The following is a 19,928-nucleotide window of genomic DNA, read 5'->3' as shown; positions in this document are numbered from 1 at the left end:
CAATGAGTATCAGTCAGGGAGGGGTCTTCAGTGCTCAGTAGGAGGTGGGTGCACAGTATTCGTCCAAGCTGTGCCTGAATGGTTGGAGTGCTCCCTCGTTGACCTGCTAGGCAGGCATTATTTACTTTGTAGTAGTTGCCATACACTTAAAATTAAGTGGATTATCTAAAGCAGGCAGTAATTCTGCTGGCCAAGTGCAAATACAATGAAGTGAACCAACTACCCTGGCGGGATCAGATTGTACTAATTCATACTTTCTATTAAAATACATTTTGGATTGGTTAATCCCAACATAGGAAAATTATGACCCCAGACTTAAATAGCTTACCGTATGAAGTATAGAATGCAAAGCTAGTTACCTACATTAAGGGGCTGATTGCATTGAAACAAGGCACCTTATTTTGAGCTAGATCAGTAACTAGCATAACCTGTGTTGTCAAATAAACCACATCTTATCTGGTTTAATTACGTAACTGCCAATACTTAAGCTCCGGGTAAATACCACTGGTTTTTACTATTTGAAATGGATGTAAAATATTTTACTGACTGTATGTTGGCATCAGTCCCTATAGTATGAGAGTATGATGCTGAAATACAGGAAATGGCAGCATGCCATGAGGTATGATCAAAATTCACAGTATCAGGGTACCAAAATACCAGTTGAGTGATAGAGCCCGTGCTTTCCCCACATATTCCTAAGCAAACCTAAGTCTAAGAGAGCGGTCTCTGCCAATACAACACACACTTTCACCAGCTACCAGATATGTGGGATGCCTCACTGTCCTCTATGTGAAGAAGTTCCAGTTCTCTATTCAATAATTCTGCCCTCAATCTCACTTCAGCTGAAAACTGCATCCAACTGTCCAGTGCAACACACTGGCACACCAATTTACTCTGCTGGTGCATCGACTACATAACATAAAACATGCTGTGATTTTGGTCATTGGAAGGTCATCAAAGTGTAAAGTCGAGACCAGGATTGAATAGAATGGCTTTGAGCTCGGCTTCAAATAGATTTGGTAGTTTGCCTGAAATGTAATAATTAACTGATCACCAGTGAAAAAAATTGCCACTTCACAAGCATTGCTTGAGATCGGAGGTGGTTATAATTTAGATTTTAGGACATTGGACTGCAGACACTTCTCAACTTGTGCATGATGGTTTTGCTTGAACGCCCCTGTAGAACTACTGTATCTTTTCTAACAGTAGGACATAAATTGAACTTTGGATTCAATTAAATTGAGATTATCAGCCAATCAGATTGTAAGGCAGGCATGGGTGTACCGCTTGTACATTAAAGAGGAACTACTCAAGTGCATGCTCGCTGGATTTTTGTTCCTTTTGAAATTTCTTTCCTCCATTTTGCCTTTGACAAATACACAAAACACCTAGTTCACTCCTTTGTCAAGGTCCCAGTAGCCCAAGGTGTTCATGCACCCTATAAGGATGGGAAACCAACTTTACCATTTCTCCGAGCCTGCATTAACACAGGCAGCTTTCAAGAGAATAGCAGCCCAAGGAAGGCACACTGTACACTGAAAGATAAAATCCACCCACTACTCCCCTTCTGCAATTTCTGTTTTTCCTGCCTTTCTATTACAGTACACTCAGCCTTATGTTGTAAATTAATTTGCATCAAATTATATTCCATAATGAAGTATTAGTTTCAGTTGTGCACTGAACTTTTGAAAAGCTGGTGGCTTGCTCCCCCACATCCACCCGCCCCCCCCCCCCAAATTTTAATCCAATCCTTCAGCAACTGATCTGCCCAAAGTTTCACAGGCACCTGACCCACATGAGCGTTCCTTGTGCATGGGGCTAGACAGCAAGTTCTTTCCAGAATACAACACTTTTCTGTACACCAAATGATAACATCCATCTATTGCTGTGACTTACTGCAGCTTTACTCAAAAGCCAACCAAAGAACCCATTGCTGTACTTCAGTAACTAAGGAGTAATGGTTGTACCAAAAGGTCTGGCACATCGCTTGCCGTCCCTCAATCAAAAACCTTGACTATAAGGACTATTGTTAATTTTGAGCCCTGGCATCCAGACACCGTTGCTTGGAGCTATCTAAACTCGTAGTGCAGGTTATATTCAAGTAATACAAGAGGATAAAAAAAAATGCTACATCTGAAAATAAGAACTTATAACCATGAGGTTTGTGGGTTCACATTTCATAACTTCCTGGGGGGAAAAAACCACAGGAATGTGCAAAGAACTGAAGGAACAAGTGGCACATCAAGTGGAATGTTTCACAGATTACATCAAATGCTTTCACTAGAGTGAAACACACTAAGGTGGCAAAGGGAACAAATAGCCAAGCTGTCATTTTTAGGTTTCTGATATTTAAGCGCACAAAACACAGCATTTTCCTCCCAACAAAATACTGTGAACCGTGCAAGAGCAAAGGACGGCTCATAATGAAAGAGTTTCATTAAATATCAAAGCCAAAGGAGATTTGACAAAACTAAAACACCAGCTGGAACACTACAGGGAAGATACATAAATTGTCCATCTGCCTGAAACCAACAAGAAAAGTTCAAAACACAGTATTGGGCAACCAGTAGTTCGAGAAACTTTCAGGCAGCCCATTTCTAATGAAAACTTTGTGGTGGATCCTTATTAATCAGTTTTTAATCTCTTCAACTGCAGAGCAGATTCACAACACACTTCCCCTCTTCCCTAAAGAGGGAGTTAGGAATTTTTCATAACCACCATGCCCAAAGCTGCTCTTTAATCAGCTGATCAAAACACCAGATAAAAATGGCACTGATCTGAATCACATCCGTATGCATTTCAGGGGCGGGACAGACCAGCAGATACAAGTGAAGCGTCGATATATCAAAGAGAAAAAGGTGAGTGCATTCAGAAACTGTAGTGCTACAGTATTTCGATTATCCCACTGGGTCATAAGTGGGCTCAAAGTTGGAGTGGGGTGGGAAAAACCCTTGCTGAAACGGGACTGATCAGTCCTATATATTCCTGGGTCAATTATATATTTTTTAAACCCCATCCAGAAATGTGTCCAATTGAGGACAAAATGCATGTCAGTTTTTTGCAAAACTACTGGCGGCCCAATGCTATATCACATCTAGTAGTCTTGGCTGATCTTTGATCAAATTCATCCTGTAGACGGATTTTCAAATCACTCAGTGCAAGAACTGGAATCCACATCCCTCAGTATGTGATGTATGTATGTACTGCTGGACCTCCTAGAGAGCAGAGTGGGGAAGGGTACATCAATAGCAAGTCAAAGCAAAGAAAATTCAGAAAGAGGGAAAACAGTTAAATACATAAAAAATTGATTACTCAGAAGTGGGCTTAAATCATGGTTTCTGGAATGGGAATTGTATTCACAAATAGTTAATGTATATATAGATCCGATGATAAAGGTACAGGTTTATAAATAACTATGTCAATTAAAAAACCATCAGGACCTCACAATCAATTCAGTTACCTCCCTTTTCCTTTCACATCCAGTGCTCAATTTGGCCATTTTTGTTGTCAATTTGCCAACAATCTTGAGTTGGCATCTAAAATGCTTCCATTTAATTATCATTGCTCAACTCTGACAGACATTCCATATATGAAATGACATCTACATTTCATGCCAAATTCAGTGGTGCGAATGAGATAATTGTTTTCTTTGGGTACCAAGTATTTAGTACTCGCTGCTAAAAGCCTTCACTCTACTCCAAATGTGTCTCCGTAGTAATCTCAAGAGGACCCCCCCCATTAAACCAGTTTCAGTTTATCCATCTATTGTGTCTGAGGGAATAGGTCTATCAATGACAGCTTTGTGCTGTACAGTTACAGGGCCACCGGAGATGAAGAATGCAAAAAATAATTTCAGTTGCAACCCTTGCAGCCAGAGACCGAAGATTTTCATCATCTTCACTTTGGTCTAGGTTCAAATCCTGAGGTGAAAGGATAGTGCAGTTAACCATGGCTACACTTAAAATAAAATATTGTCTCAGGGAAAATGTTCCCTTTATTCTTAAAAATAAACTAAAGAAACGAAAATGGTTGCTTTGACCAAACAGGCTACAAAAAAAAGATAAGACCAAATACTAAACTTTTTTTTTAGATCATTTGCTACTAACAAATCAGGGTCAGCCCCAATGGTTGGACATCAAAACTTTGCAAACTAACAAAAATGCTGGTGTGAGAACAGCCTGCCAAATTAAGCTCAATCCCAACACTAACTTACTGAGGGTCAAAATCCATTGCATGCTTCTTTCTACTGGGAACATAGGGAGCAGAGGACTGACTAGAAAACTAGGGAACTGATGGCACTCTGGTTCCTTATAATTTCAGGGGTATGAGGGCATACACAACAATAATTAACAGGCAGCAACAAGTGGCACAAACTAGCATTGGTTCACCTTTCCGCACAGCTAGCATTTCGACTGAAGGCTCACTGAACCGAAGACATGGGAAACTGCCAACGCTGCAAAAGAATTTCAAACTCTGCAAGTGGACACCATTTCTGCTCATCTGAAGCGACCTATAATATCCAGATAGCACTCTTCTATTCTCTAACTCTTAACATTAACTGTTTCCACATCTGTTAGAAGTTTCAATCAAGTAGCAGCAGTGCTTTATGGAGGTCCAGAGTCAAAAGACACACTGTCAGAATATCAGGTAGCAATCCCATCTGTGGAAGCACGTCTCAAACAAACATACCCAGTTGCACCTACGCTGCAAGAAAACCAGCTCGGTTTAAAAAAAAAATACAAACTCAGGTTATTAAAATTACACGTAAATGTTTACATCTCAGACCAAGTATTGAGAGTCTTGAGGTGGACCACAATGTCAAAAATTTCAATTTAAAATAAAAAGGATGAAACAAATGTACTCAATTATGAAACTTTATAAAGTAGACTAACTTGACCCACCATACAGCTACTTGAACCACATAAATTCCTTTTTCCCCTAAGAAAATACAGATATGGTAGAAAAATGTGTAAGAAATTCTCACCACAAAGCCAATAATTACCAAGAACAAGTCAAACGATAATTACACAAAAATATATAACTCCACACAATTTTTTTTTAAACAGATAATTTTAGTCAACAGAATCAATGCCCGAAGCTGCAGCAGCATTCTCTAGATCGCCAGTTGAACGCTCTTGATCTAAAATAGCTGTAGCATGAGGCTGACTTCCTCCTTCTTCCTGACTTGAAGTGTTCACCTCAGCCAATTCTGAAGAACCTGGGGTCTTGCATGCCTGGTATTCCTCCTCTGTCAGGTCTAAGGGCCCATCATTTCCTGAAAGCTGACACTGAAGAACCTGCACTTTTTTATTCAGGTCATTTCTCTCTGTCTGCAGAGCCCTGCAAAGCTTTTCCAATCGCTCCAGTTTCACCTGTAGACCCTTGTATTCCTTGTCTCGAAGAGTTTTCTGTAAGAATTTTGAAAGAAAAGCAAAAAGTTATCAAGTATTTGTTCAATATGTTACAAATTCTAATCATTTACTATGCCTGCTGCATCTATTTTTAAATTTTGAAATGCTAAGATAACCAGTGCAGTACTGTTGGAGGTGCCTTCTATTCAGATGATATGTTAAACCTGCCTGCCTTTTCAGGTGGATGGAAAAGACCCCATGGCAGTATTTTGAAGAAAAGCAGGGGAGTTCACCCCGGTGTCCCAGCCAATATTTATCCCTCAACCAACATCACAAAAACAGATTATCTGGTCATTATCACATTGTTGTTTGTGAGACCCTGCTGTGTGCAATTGGCTGCATGTTTTCTATATTACAACAGCGACTACACTTCAAATTATTTAACTGGCTGTAAAGCGCTTTGGACATCCTACGGTTGTGAAAGGCACTATATATAAATGCAAGTTCTTTCTTTTAACCACATATAAAAGACTGATGCAAGGACTACACATGACATCAAATGGTCAGACCAGAAGCCACCCAAACAAAGAATGGTTGAATTTATATGTTTGAGCATCTCGGAACTGTCCATATCTGTTGTTTTGTTTCCAAAGGTGGTTTTGACTTCCAACCGCTCTGATGCATGAGAAAGAAGCAAAAGTTCAAAGCAATCGCATGCTAATTCTGGGCTGAAAGAAGACGACAAGAATAGAAATCTACAGCGATAATGTTCTCCCACTTCAATGTGTGTACTAGATAGAAGCTGCATAGAAGCAACCAAAACAAGTCTTTGACATGGGCTTCTCCTTTCAGCGCATTTAAAACTTTATTTCTCAAAACAACATAAGGCATCTTCTCTACAAGCAATAGAAAACACGTTGGTCTGCTGTATCTCCTAGAACAGGTGCACAAGTTTCATTCATAGAGACGTCCATCTACATATTCAACATGGGGAAAGGGAAAAAGCCTAAATTGGGAAATTAAGGAAATTAAACTCAAACATTTCTGGGGGTTAACGAAGTTGATCTTCTTTGAGGAGATCAGGAGTGGGGACTAGCAGTAAATACAGGGCTGTTACTCAACATCTCTTATTAGCCCATCTTCTTGTACTCATTATATTTCCACACTACTCGTTACAATGTTTAAGGAAATGAAACGGCTGCCCCACACCATTAAATAATACAATAGAAACAAGGGGCTATTGCAGTAAAAATATTTACCCCATGCACTTGTAATACAAGAACATAAGAATTAGGAACAGGAGTAGGCCATCTAGCCCCTCGAGCCTGCTCCGCCATTCAAAAAGATCATGGCTGATCTGGCCGTGGACTCAGCTCCACTTACCCGCCCGCTCCCCATAACCCTTAATTCCCTTATTGGTTAAAAATCTATCTATCTGTGATTTGAATACATTCAATGAGCTAGCCTCAACTGCTTCCTTGGGCAGAGAATTCCACAGATTCACAACCCTCTGGGAGAAGAAATTCCTTTTCAACTCGGTTTTAAATTGGCTCCCTCATATTTTGAGGCTGTGCCCCCTAGTTCTAGTCTCCCTGACCAGTGGAAACAACCTCTGCCTCTATCTTGTCGATCCCTTTCATTATTTTAAATGTTTCTATAAGATCACCCCTCATCCTTCTGAACTCCAACGAGTAAAGACCCAGTCTACTCAATCTATCATCAGAAGGTAACCCCCTCATCTCCGGAATCAGCCTAGTGAATCGTCTCTGTACCCCCTCCAAAGTTAGTATATCCTTCCTTAAGAAAGGTGACCAAAACTGCACGCAGTACTCCAGGTGCGGCCTCACCAATACCCTGTACAGTTGCAGCAGGACCTCCCTGCTTTTGTACTCCATCCCTCTCGCAATGAAGGCCAACATTCCATTCGCCTTCCTGATTACCTGCTGCACCTGCAAACTAACTTTTTGGGATTCATGCACAAGGACCCCCAGGTCCCTCTGTACCGCAGCATGTTGTAATTTCTCCCCATTCAAATAATATTCCCTTTTACTGTTTTTTTTTCACCAAGGTGGATGACCTCACATTTTCCGACATTGTATTCCATCTGCCAAACCTTAGCCCATTCGCTTAACCTATCTAAATCTCTTTGCAGCCTCTCTGTGTCTTCTACACAACCCGCTTTCCCACTAATCTTAGTGTCATCTGCAAATTTTGTTACACTACACTCTGTCCCCTCTTCCAGGTCATCTATGTATATTGTAAACAGTTGTGGTCCCAGCACTGATCCCTGTGGCACACCGCTAACCACTGATTTCCAACCCGAAAAGGACCCATTTATTCTGACTCTCCGCTTTCTGTTAGCCAGCCAATTCTCTATCCATGCTAATACATTTCCTCTGACTCCACGTACCTTTATCTTCTGCAGTAATCTTTTGTGTGGCACCTTATCGAATGCCTTTTGGAAATCTAAATACACCACATCCATCGGTACACCTCTATCCACCATGCTCGTTATATCCTCAAAGAATTCCAGTAAATTAGTTAAACATAATTTCCCCTTCATGAATCTATGTTGCGTCTGCTTGATTGCACTATTCCTATCTAGATGTCCCGCTATTTCTTCCTTAATGATAGCTTCAAGCATTTTCCCCACTACAGATGTTAAACTAACCGGCCTATAGTTACCTGCCTTTTATCTGCCCCCCTTTTTTTTTTAAAAACAGAGGCGTTACATTAGCTGCTTCCTCCCCAGAGTCCAGAGAATTTTGGTAGATTATAACGAATGCATCTGCTATAACTTCCGACATCGCTTTTAATACCCTGGGATGCATTTCATCAGGACCGGGGGACTTGTCTACCTTGAGTCCCATTAGCCTGTCCAGCACTACCTCCCTAGTGATAGTGATTATCTCAAGGTCCTCCCTTCCCACATTCCCGTGACCAGCAATTTGTGGCATGGTTTTTGTGTCTTCCACTGTGAAGACCGAAGCAAAATAATTGTTTAAGGTCTCAGCCATTTCCACATTTCCCATTATTAAATCCCCCTTCTCATCTTCTAAGGGATCAACATTTACTTTAGTCACTCTCTTCCGTTTTCTATATTGGTAAAAGCTTTTACTATCTGTTTTTATGTTTTGCGCAAGTTTACTTTCGTAATCTATCTTTCCTTTCTTTATTGCTTTCTTAGTCATTCTTAATTTTCCCAATCTGCTAGTTTCCCACTAACCTTGGCCACCTTATACGCATTGGTTTTTAATTTGATACTCTCCTTTATTTCCTTGGTTATCCACGGCTGGTCATCCCTTCTCTTACTGCCCTTCTTTTTCACTGGAATATATTTTTGTTGAGCACTATGAAAGAGCTCCTTAAAAGTCCTCCACTGTTACTCAATTGTGCCACCGTTTAGTCTGTGTTCCTAGTCTACTTTAGCCAACTCTGCCCTCATCGCACTGTAGTCCCCTTTGTTTAAGCATAGTACGCTCGTTTGAGACACTACTTCCTCACCCTCAATCTGTATTACAAATTCAACCATACTGTGATCACTCATTCCGAGAGGATCTTTTACTAGGAGATCGTTTATTATTCCTGACTCATTACACAGGACCAGATCTAAGATAGCTTCCTCCCTTGTAGGTTCTGTAACATACTGTTCTAAGAAACAATCCCCTATGCATTCTATGAATTCCTCCTCCAGGCTACCCCGTGCGATTTGATTTGACCAATCAATATGTAGGTTAAAATCCCCCATGATTACTGCCGTTCCTTTTTCACATACCCCCATTATTCCCTTGATTATTGTCCACCCCACCGTGAAGTCATTATTTGGGGGCCTATAAACTACTCCCACTAGTGACTTTTCCCCCTTACTATCTCTAATCTCCACCCATAATGATTCAACATTTTGTTCATTAGAGCCAATATCATCTCTCACAACTGCCCTGATATCATCCTTTAACAACAGAGCTACCCCACCTCCTTTCCCTTCTTGTCTATCCTTCCGAATTGTCAGATACCCCTGTATGTTTAATTCCCAGTCTTGGCCACCCTGCAACCACGTTTCTGTAATGGCCACCAAATCATACCCATTTGTAATGATTTGTGCCGTCAACTCATTTACTTTATTTCGAATGCTGCGTGCGTATAGGTAGAGTATTTTAATACTAGTTTTTAAACCATGATTTTTAGTTTTGACCCCTCCTGCAGCCCCCTTATATTCATACATATTGTCCCTTCCTATTGTCCCTTGTGGTTTACCCTTACCCCAAGTGCCTTTTGCATTCTTTCTTGGGGTCCTGTTCATCTGAGCTCTCACCCACTCTAACTAAGCTCAGAGCCCTCTCCTGGGTTCCGAATACTCCTCGCATTGAGGCACAGAGCTTTCAGGCTTGCCTTTTTATTACACTTTGACCCTTTAGAATTTTGCTGTACAGTGGCCCTTTTTGTTTTTTGTCTTGGGTTTCTCTGCCCTCCACTTTTCCTCATCTCCTTTCTGTCTTTTGCTTCTGTCTCCATTTTGTTTCCCTCTGTCTCCCTGCATTGGTTCCCATCCCTCTGCCATATTAGTATAACTCCTCCCCAACATCACTAGCAAACACTCCTCCTCGGACTTTGGTTCCGGTCCTGCCCAGGTGCAGACCGTCCGCTTTGTACAACTAAATAGGCCTTTCATTGGCATAGATTCGGGCAATAACTATACTTTTAACTGCAAAATCAGAAATTATGCAACAGTAGTTTTGCTGCTGAAAAATACTGACCAAGTGGCCCTTTATGTTGGACAAAGCAGAGTAAAAAAAATAGCAGGTATAGCTGGTCAGACCTCCTGAACAAGCACTCTTAATTTTTTTTTACACATACATGGTGTGGGAATTGTGGAATTACTGATATGGAAGGAACAAAATTCTGTGCCTATGGATTTCCACTGACCCGGATCATGGGCCAAGAACCAACGGTAACATTCTGCCTAAAGTCCCAAAATAGTTCCCAACCCCCAATATGGAGCAGAGTGTTCTTTCAACAGAATGCTGCTGCAGGGCAAGAAGGAGTTTGCATTCGCACTTTCATCTCTCATTGATAAATTTCAGCATGCAACCCTCCTTCAACCCAAGGCAAGGAAGTGTTTTTTCTGTATTCTTTATTTCAATTGTAAACAGCAGCCTGCCTGCAGATGCATTAGAAACCCAAAAATATACCCTTTTTCTTTTTAAAAGAGAGCAATTGACGTGTTTTAATTTTTCAGGGGGAAGATTACGAAGCTCATCGGAATCCTTTCTTCAGCATTGCGCCTCCTAATTCTGCTTCCATCCCCAGCTCAGTTTATGGCTTCAGGAATATTTGGAATTTCAATGCTTTTTGCCTACATTCTAAATAAATTAGAAATTTATAGATCAGTTTTGCAGATCTGCTATAATACAGGTGTTGAGAGAAATCTCAGGTTACGAGCATTGGCATTTTTTGTGCAAAGCAGCACCTGCGCAGTGAAAGTACAACTCATACTCCAGGTTAAAGAGAATGAAGAACAATTCCGACATTTAACAGAGACAGCACACACCTCCTCGGCCATCTGTAAGAGTGCTTTGTTATTGTTCTCCCACTTAGTGCGCCACACTGTAGTTTCTTTTTCCAGCTTCTTGATTTTCTTTGTCATCTGCACAAGGTAGAATCACAAAATTCCATTCAGCGCGACATCACACAAACATTTTTAACCTTCCCCAACAGACATCACAAATGTGGGTTAAGTTTTCTCCCCAAAGCAATCATCTATTCTTTTGCTCCTAAAGAAAAAAACACTCCCTCTCCTTGCGAACCGGGTGAATCAACTGAACCCCCTTGACCAAGCTACATGCTCTGATGCCACAATCAGACTGCATCAAGTAGCGCACAAACTCAAATGCACGAAAAAATGTTGTGAAAGTATCCATGAAGTCTTCCTCCATCACTAGTATTACAGGATGGATACCCCAGTTCTTTTTTTAAGTTGAAAAAAAAGTCAGCTCTACAATAATAGTGCGCAACAGCAAGAAATCCGTTATTTCAGGTCTCAATATTAATGCCAAACAGAAAGCAGAAAACAGCAACAGAAATACATTTTACGCTGCATGGATACCTAGCATGCATTAGAAAGGAACCAATTTGAGGTGAGATTCATCAATTGTGTGTGTCAACTGGTATATGACACGTGCAGAAATCCATTACTACCTTGGAGGCTCCAAACCAAGCTATTAAAGAAATCTACACGGGTAGTTTATGTTTGCCTGGCGTGCTGAAAAACTCATAGGGCCACATAGGAATACTGCTGGAGTTTAACGACTTGGAAGAAAGGACCGAATGTAACGTAGCCAAGTTTGCTGACGATACAAATATGGGAGGAAAAGCAGTGTGTGAGCAGGACACAAAAAATCTGAAAAAGGACATAGACAGGTTAAGTGAGTGGGCAAAATTTGGCAGATGGAGTATAATGTTGGAAAGTGTGAGGTCATGCACTTTGGCAGAAAAAAAAAAATCAAAGAGCAAGTTATTATTTAAATGGATAAAAATTGCAAAGTGCTACAGTACAGTGGGACCTGAGGGTACTTGTGCACGAAACACAAAAGGTTAGTATGCAGGTACAGCAAGTGATCAGGAAGGTCAATGGAATCTTGACCTTTATTGCAAAGGGGATGGAGTATAAAAGCAGGGAAGTCTTGCTGCAGTTATACATGGTATTGATGAGGCCACATCTGGAATACTGCGTTCAGTTTTTGTTTCCATATTTATGAAAGGATATACTTGCTTTGGAGGCAGTTCAGAGAAGGTTCACGAGGTTGATTCGGAGATGAGGGGGTTGACTTAAGAGGAAAGGTTGAGTAAGTTGGGCCTCTACTCATTGGAATTCAGAAGAATGAGAGGTGATCTTATCGAAATATATAAGATTATGAGGGGGCTTGACAAGGTGGATGCAGAGAGGATGTTTCCGCTGATTGGGGAGACTAGAACTAGGGGGCATAATCTTAGAATAAGGGGCTGCCCATTTAAAACTGAGATGAGGAGGAATTTCTTCTCTGAGGTTTGTAAATCTGTGGAATTCGCTGCCTCAGAGAGCTGTGGAAGCCGGGATATTGAATAAGTTTAAGACAGAGATAGACAGTTTCTTAACCGATAAGGGATTAATGGATATGGGGAGCGGGCAGGGAAGTGGATCTGAGTCCATGATCGGATCAGCCATGATCGTATTAAATGGGCAAGCAGACTTGAGGGGCTGTGTGGCCTACTCTTGCTCCTATTTCTTATGTAAACTGTGTCAACTACCACTACAGCACACTAAGTAAGCTTGTCATTGGTTAACCACTCAGAAGAGCCACACGGAAAGAATCCCAGCCCGAGCAACAGATCTAACCCCTCCAGCTCCCATTAAGCGAAGGTGACCATATTTTCTAAACCTAATCTGGGGACACACAGGGTGGGAGCACAAGAAAATACAGGTTGCATAGTGTAGCCTGGCAAAATTATTTTAGCAGCCTAAATTTTAAACAGTTGCACATATACACTGCAAAACAAATGTCCATATAATTACCACAGATGTGACGTCACAGCACTGAAGCGCATTGAGACATCATTTATAAATAATACAATAACACGATTTGGTTTCACAGGGCTTTTGATCTCCCTAAAATTGCCCTTGACACTGTTGTAGGTTCTTGGTGACAACCTGTCCTTTTGTCGCCTCTGCGTCGAGCATTGCTGGCCGTTTTTTCCCCATATATAAACACATCATGACATCATGTATCAACGCAATCATTGCGTGTAACCATCACTGACTGACCAATCAGCTTCTGAATTGAGACTATTTTGGATGGGGATGGGGATGGGCGGGGGGGGGGGGAGGGGGGAGGGAAAGAGAGGATGACAAAATCAACGCCTGTCGACCAATCGGCTCGCGACTGCCTACGAGTCAAACTGGTACATCACGTAGTGAAGGAAGAGGGGGGGAAAAATAAAATGGGGGTTGGTTGTCGAGCGAGGTTGGGGTTGAGCTGGGATCAACAAACTCGTTGACGGTGCATATTCGATCGACAGGAATGCTAACCAATAGACCAGTCGCTTACAACTCAAGCCCGCGTCAGGGCTAACCTCCTGACCAGTTGCGGCACTCATGGTGGGTATGATCGATAGGGGCGCCCGGAAAGGAAACGTGTAACCGGGGACTCTTCCAGAGACATCGTTTGCCCGAGGACACTGCTGCATCACTGTCCCCAGGAAACTGGAACGTATGGACACCCTATATTAAGCATCATCAATCATCAACAGTGACCTGGAGCATTGCAGATCAGCTTGGCTCAAGGATTGGATTACCAAGTCTGCCACGGAGGGCTGATATGGTTGCAAACTTCTGATTGTCAGACTTGCAATTTTGGAACTACCTCAACCCCAAAGGGATCCTACTTAGCCCCCTTCATTAGGCAACTGACAAATGAGAGCTGTACCGGGTATGGTAGTGTAGTGGCTAAGTTGCTGGACTGGTAATCCAGAGCCCGGACTAATAATCCAGAGAACATAAGTTCAAATTCCACCATGGCAATTTGCGAAATTGAATTTAGTTTAAAAGGATTGCCGTAAAAATCCAACTGGTTAAGTAATGTCCTTTAGGGAAGGAAACCTGCCGTCCTTACCCAGTCTGGCCTATATGTGACTCCAGTCCCACACCAATGTGGTTAACTCTTAACAGCCCCCTGAAGTAGCCTAGCAAGCCACTGACTGCATTGTATCTCAGGTTCAAACTGAACCACCACCACCTTCTCAATGCCAGCCTTGCCAGCATCACTCACACCCAGAGAATGAAGAAGAAAAGAATTGCACTCACCATATACACCGAGTGCACTGCCATCCATTCTCTTGGTGGCAGCATGGAGACACACCATACAGCAACAAACAATGGTGGCCCCAGTTGGGGTGGAATGGGGGGGGGGGGTTGGTGGCTTCAGTACCATTTGCTTGTACAACCCAAATCTGGTAGGCACTGGATAGATGAGCATGGGTTTTATATCTGGCCTTCATTGCCTCAATCAGGAGGATGGACATTGACCTTTAGTGTGACAAAAAGGAGGGGCAACTTGTGGCATGCCAGCCATCTGAATGTTCCTGATCACACATAGGGGTCCAAGATGTTTCTCTTTATAAGCCATGCAACCCCTTAGCATGGAGGTTGGGGATTGATATGTAAAGTTCAAATTCATGATGCTGTTAAGTTCCATATATCTTAAGTTGCTGATACTAATAATTTTGATATAAAATTTAGGATTTATCCATCAATGAAAGAAAATCTCTCTCCAAACCTTCAGGCAGACAATTCAAAAAAGACAAACCAGCAACTAAAAGCACCGGAAAAGCAGGCAGAAAACCCCCCACCAATTCCATACTATTTTAACAATTGGTAATGTGTTGAAAATGTTATTACGGAGTTAAACTAGGCACAGAGAGATACATTGATACATTGGCCTTACCTTTTCCATTTCCTGCCTGAACGTTGTAAAAACTTCATTGCTCTTTGCCAATGTGCTCTGGAATTCTTCAAACTTATCCATATACAGGGAAAGCTTTAAAATGAAAAACACCACACATGTAGTGAATGAATCAACGAATGAATAGTTAGGTCTGTAACCATACTGCAACAATCAGGATCAAGAGTCATGCTAATCTGATGGGTCGTTGCTCACTTCAAAGAAAGCTGAGCAGGTGTCATGCAGTGTGTTTTCTTCTAATTCTTCTCTGTAATATTTCACTTGTTCTTTTTTTCTCAACTCACCTCGTCATTGTTCTGCTCCCATCACATTTGCTTGTGTGTGTAGGTTTCTTTTGACGCTACATCTTCCTTCTGAATGAAGAGTGTTACAGGTGGAGGTGGAGGTGGAGGGGGTGGGGACGTGTCAGTATTCATTGGAGCGGACATGGGTATGAACATGAGCAGTGCCATCAAATCCAGCCACACACATCCAATGCAATCACTTGATTGTAGCACCAGGTCTCAGATAAAAGGCAGTGAGTGGGACCACTGAATGGCAGAAACTACCTTACAGCACATGCCCAGTGCGAGCGCAACAAACCATTAGCTGGTACAAAGAGCTGGGGACGCCAACAGCCAAGATTGTCACGACAGTTTGCTGGAACATACATACCTGTTGTTTCAGCTGTGCCTCTTGCTGCTTCATGAGTTCACATTTGTGCCTCAATTCAGTAGCTTCTTTTAGTAGCTAGCAAAATAGGACAAAAAAAAAGAAATAGGTCATTTCTGAAAATGTGACATCACCTTCGTAGTTAGGATTGCAGAACTCCTTTCAGTTCCAACAATGGCAATGTTTCTGGACAAAAAGGAAGAAGATTGCATATTTCTTTAAGAACCGTGTAATCTATTTGCTAAGCTGAAGTATGTGCTGGGAGCAGAGGCCCCTCACACTGATCGTGTGATGCAGCAGACAGCGCTCTCTGTCAGCACTCTCACTACATTCAGCCTTGAGGTATCTTTGTAACCTGAAAGTAAGTATTGGATGCCTCCAGAAGAAAAAAAGACAATCAGAAATGAAATAAAAAGGAGCAGTTGGCAGTCCCAGTTTAGGCAGGCTTTTAGCTTGTATAATATGCAGCATTAGCACAAGCATGGAAAATGTGGTGAATAAATAGCCTTTACTCACAAACTCCCTCTCCCTGTGATGTTCCTCATCCACCTCTTTCATAATCTCTGTAGTTCGCTGGAGTTTGGCATCGACCAATTGCTGCTGTAGCTCCTTGTGTTTGAACACCTTGTCGATATGCTATGGGGGAAGTGGGAAAGGCGGCAACATAAACTAACAAGGCTTCACAAACCCACCAATGACAGTTAGAAAGTAGCAGCTTCTGTAACAAAAGTAATCACCAGCATTGATCCATTTAAAAATTCCCCATGGTCATTGGGAGAGTGCTATTTCAATTCATCAGAAGCTGACAACAGTGGAGACCAAAGTGCTAAGAGACAAAGCAAATAACCCAATTAAAATGGATTTTCTGCCCGTTACTCATAATGTACCTGACACTGGGAGCCGCAGCAAGTTCTCTAGCTGTTGCGCTTAGATATTGAAAACGCCTCATGCACACATCTGCAATTTTAATCACCATATTAAAGTAAATTCAATAGTTTTACTTTACGTGATACACATCGCATTTACTAGTGCACGTCGAGGACACCCGACCTGCGTGAGAACACCTCTGCAGGCCGGGCTATAAAAGAGCTGGAACGACGAGCCCTGGAACATCGTGGCCCCCGGCCTGCGAGATAATGGGATTAAAGGCGGATATATCCCCTGGACCTGATGGTTTGCATCCTAGGGTCTTGAGAAGTAGCGGCAGGGATAGTGGATGCATTGGTTGTAATTTACCAAAATTCCCTGGATTCTGGAGAGATCCCAGCAGATTGGAAAACTGCAAATGTAACGCCCCTATTTAAAAAAGGAGGCAGACAAAAAGCAGGAAACTATAGACCAGTTAGCCTAACAGCTGTGGTTGGGAAGATGTTGAAGTCCATTATTAAAGAAGCAGTAGCAGGATATTTGGAAAAGCAAAATTCGGTCAGGCAGAGTTAGCATGGATTTATGAAGGGGAATTCATGTTCGACAAATTTGCTAGAATTCTTCGAGGATGTAACGAACAGGGCGGATAAAGGGGAACCAGTGGGCGTAGTGTATTTGGACTTCCAGAAGGCATTTGACAAGGTGCCACATAAAAGGTTACTGCATAAGATAAAAGATCACGGGGTTAGGGGCAATATATTAGCATGGATAGAGGATTGGCTAACGAACAGAAAACAGAGAGTAGGGATAAATGGTTTATTCTCAGGTTGGCAATCAGTAATCAGTGGGGTGCCGCAGGGATCAGTGCTGGGACCCCAACTATTTGCAATCTATATTAACGACTTGGAGGAGAGGACTGAGTGTAACATAGCCAAGTTTGCCGACGATACAAAGATGGGAGGAAAAGCTGTGTGAGGACACACAAAATCTGCAAAAGGACATAGACAGGCTAAGCGAGAGGGCAAAAATTTGGCAGATGGAGTATAATGTTGGAAAGTGTGAGGTCATGTAGTTTGGCAGAAAAAAATCAAAGAGCAAGTTATTATTTGAATGGAGAAAGATTGCAAAGTGCTGCAGCACAGCGGGACCTGCGGGTACTTGTGCATGAAACACAAAAGGTTAGTATGCAGGTACAGCAAGTGATCAGGAAGGCCAATGGAATCTTGGCCTTTATTGCAAAAGGGATGGAGTATAAAAGCAGGGAAGTCTTGCTACAGTTGTACAGGGTATTGGTGAGGCCACACCTGGAATACTGCGTGCAGTTTTGGTTTCCATATTTACGAAAGGAAATACTTGCTTTGGAGGCAGTTGGAGAAGGTTCACAAGGTTGATTCCAGAGATGAGGGGGTTGACTTATGAGGAAAGGTTGAGTAGGTTGGACCTCTACTCGTTGGAATTCAGAAGAATGAGAGGTGATCTTATGGAAATCTTATAAGATTATGAGGGGGCTTGACATGGTTGATGCAGAGAGGATGTTTCCGCTGATAGGGGAGCCTAGAACTAGAGGGCATAATCTTAGAATAAGGGACTGCCCATTTAAAACTGAGATGAGGAGAAATTTCTTCTCTCAGAGGGTTGTGGATCTGTGGAATTCGCTGCCTCAGAGAGCTGTGGAAGCTGGGACAGTTAATAAATTTAAGACAGAAATAGACAGTTTCTTAAACGATAAGTGAATAAGGGGTTATGGAGAGCGGGCAGAGAAGTGGACCCGAGTTCATGATCGGATCAGCCATGATCATATTAAATGGCCGAGCAGGCTCAAGAGGCCGTATGGCCTTCTTCTGCTCCTATTTCTTATGTTCTTTTAACACCTCCGCAGGCCAGGCTATAAAAGAGCTGGAACAGCATACCACTACAACTTCCAGTACGAGCTGCTCCAAGTATGCGACGATTTCGAGATGGACGATGTCATCAAAACCCAGGCCGCCATTTGGAGTGTGGGCAGGAACATCGGCACAGCCCAGGTACAGCGGAGAAGCGCGAGAGATCGTGGCGGAGGAGCGGTAAATGAGAGTATAGGGCACAGAAGAGCCGAGGGCCCAGGGGCAGCATGGGCCAACCCACACTGCGATATGTGTGTGCACTAGGTCCGTGCAGCAGAGTAGGTCTCCAGTTGTCCTGGTTAACCCCTTGCCGCTGGATAAAGGCCTAGCTCTGTCAAGCCCGTGTGGTTGCTGATGTGCAAAGGTCACCACACATTAAAAAAAATTCACGCAGACATATTCCATCCCCTCAATTGGAGTTCAGGGCAGGAACATCGGGTCCTTCATTGAAACATCTGTGAACTCTTGTGGAAGCAAGTCATCCTCGTTTGAGGGATGATGATGATGACTAGTGCAGAGATTCAACTACTCCCTGCAACAGCCACTTCTTCAGAAGAGACACACACACATAGCTTACAAGATAAACCTCTGTTACCAATTACACTTAACCACAGTTAAATTGCAGCCACCCAGCCAGGTCTAACAGCTCACCACTCTAGTGTTACTCATATTAAATCATGTGGCCAATTTGCCAATGGCCAAGATTACAAAGTTATCAATGTACTTGTAAAACCCAAGATTCCAGGATAGCTACAAATGGTTGTGTCTAGATGCTGGGTAAAAGATGATGAGCAATTATGTTGGATATCAGCTTTCCATACATCTATTACAATATAGTGAGAGTTAGAGAATGGCCAATCTGGGTTGTTTGCTACCATTAGCAAGTAAAGAAAAGCCCTGTACAAATGTAAAAACTCAACTCCTATGAAAGTATGTATTGTTTTAAAAAATAAATGTGTGACAATCAAAACTGTTTTGCAGGAAAACTTCTTTAGTTATTTTAGTATCTGCAATTCTCTATTACAAGCAAAACACAAGCCTCCAAAACAAACCCCAAATCACCTCTTCTCGCAGCTCATACTGTTCTATTAGTTTTTTCAGTTGCTCGGCAAGTTCAATGTTTTCCTGTCGCAGCTTAGTGTTGTGTAGGTTATGCTGATCCATCTGGGCCTGAATTTCGTTGAGGGTCATCTGAAAATGTGCCGTCACTTCCTTACGCCGCTCTTCTTCTTCCCGGGCTCGCTGCATGTTTTCCTCCTGCACAATTTAGAAACACATTCGTGGTCAGTTCATTACTCCAACTGAATTCCAACCAAGCATAAAGAAAAGAGTTAGCAAAAGTAAAAACTGAATATGGGCATTTGTCCTCTTAGCTATAATCACAGCACAGAAGATTCCTAACTATGGATTTTAGCTTCATCACTAATCATTATCAAGTTCTTATTATGAAGCGTTTGTCACCAATACAATGGCTCAGATTTTGCACTTGCCGTTAAACGGGTTTTAAAATTTTGTGTGGCAAGTTGCTGAAACTGTGAGCTGATAACGGTGCAGAGAGAGAGACAGGGATCCGAGTGAACGGGACAAGCAACTGTGCATCTCCTTAACCAATCAGATTGAAGGATGGTGAAATAACCAGTGCAAGGACTAAGCAGGAAGTATGAATTAGAGTGGATGCATGC

At 42.2% G+C, this 19,928-nt stretch overlaps 1 protein-coding gene across 1 annotated transcript in view; it reads right to left on the bottom strand.

Annotated features, from left to right (window-relative positions):
- Positions 1-1,736: 1,736 nt before the first annotated feature.
- Positions 1,737-19,928, bottom strand: part of LOC139276244 (gamma-taxilin-like) — a 42,678-nt gene continuing 24,486 nt past the window's right edge. The window contains exons 4-9 of the mRNA XM_070893950.1: positions 19,309-19,503; positions 16,013-16,132; positions 15,500-15,574; positions 14,828-14,920; positions 10,900-10,995; positions 1,737-5,408 (exon numbers count right to left, since the gene is read on the bottom strand). Of these exons, the coding sequence (XP_070750051.1) occupies positions 5,073-5,408; positions 10,900-10,995; positions 14,828-14,920; positions 15,500-15,574; positions 16,013-16,132; positions 19,309-19,503 (915 nt within the window). The 3' untranslated portion in view covers positions 1,737-5,072. The remainder of the gene's footprint in view (positions 5,409-10,899; positions 10,996-14,827; positions 14,921-15,499; positions 15,575-16,012; positions 16,133-19,308; positions 19,504-19,928) is intronic.

The sequence above is a fragment of the Pristiophorus japonicus genome, chromosome 11 (assembly GCF_044704955.1).
Source record: "Pristiophorus japonicus isolate sPriJap1 chromosome 11, sPriJap1.hap1, whole genome shotgun sequence".
Classification (NCBI taxonomy): Eukaryota; Metazoa; Chordata; class Chondrichthyes; family Pristiophoridae; genus Pristiophorus; species Pristiophorus japonicus.
This window is presented reverse-complemented; position numbering and strand designations above follow the sequence as displayed.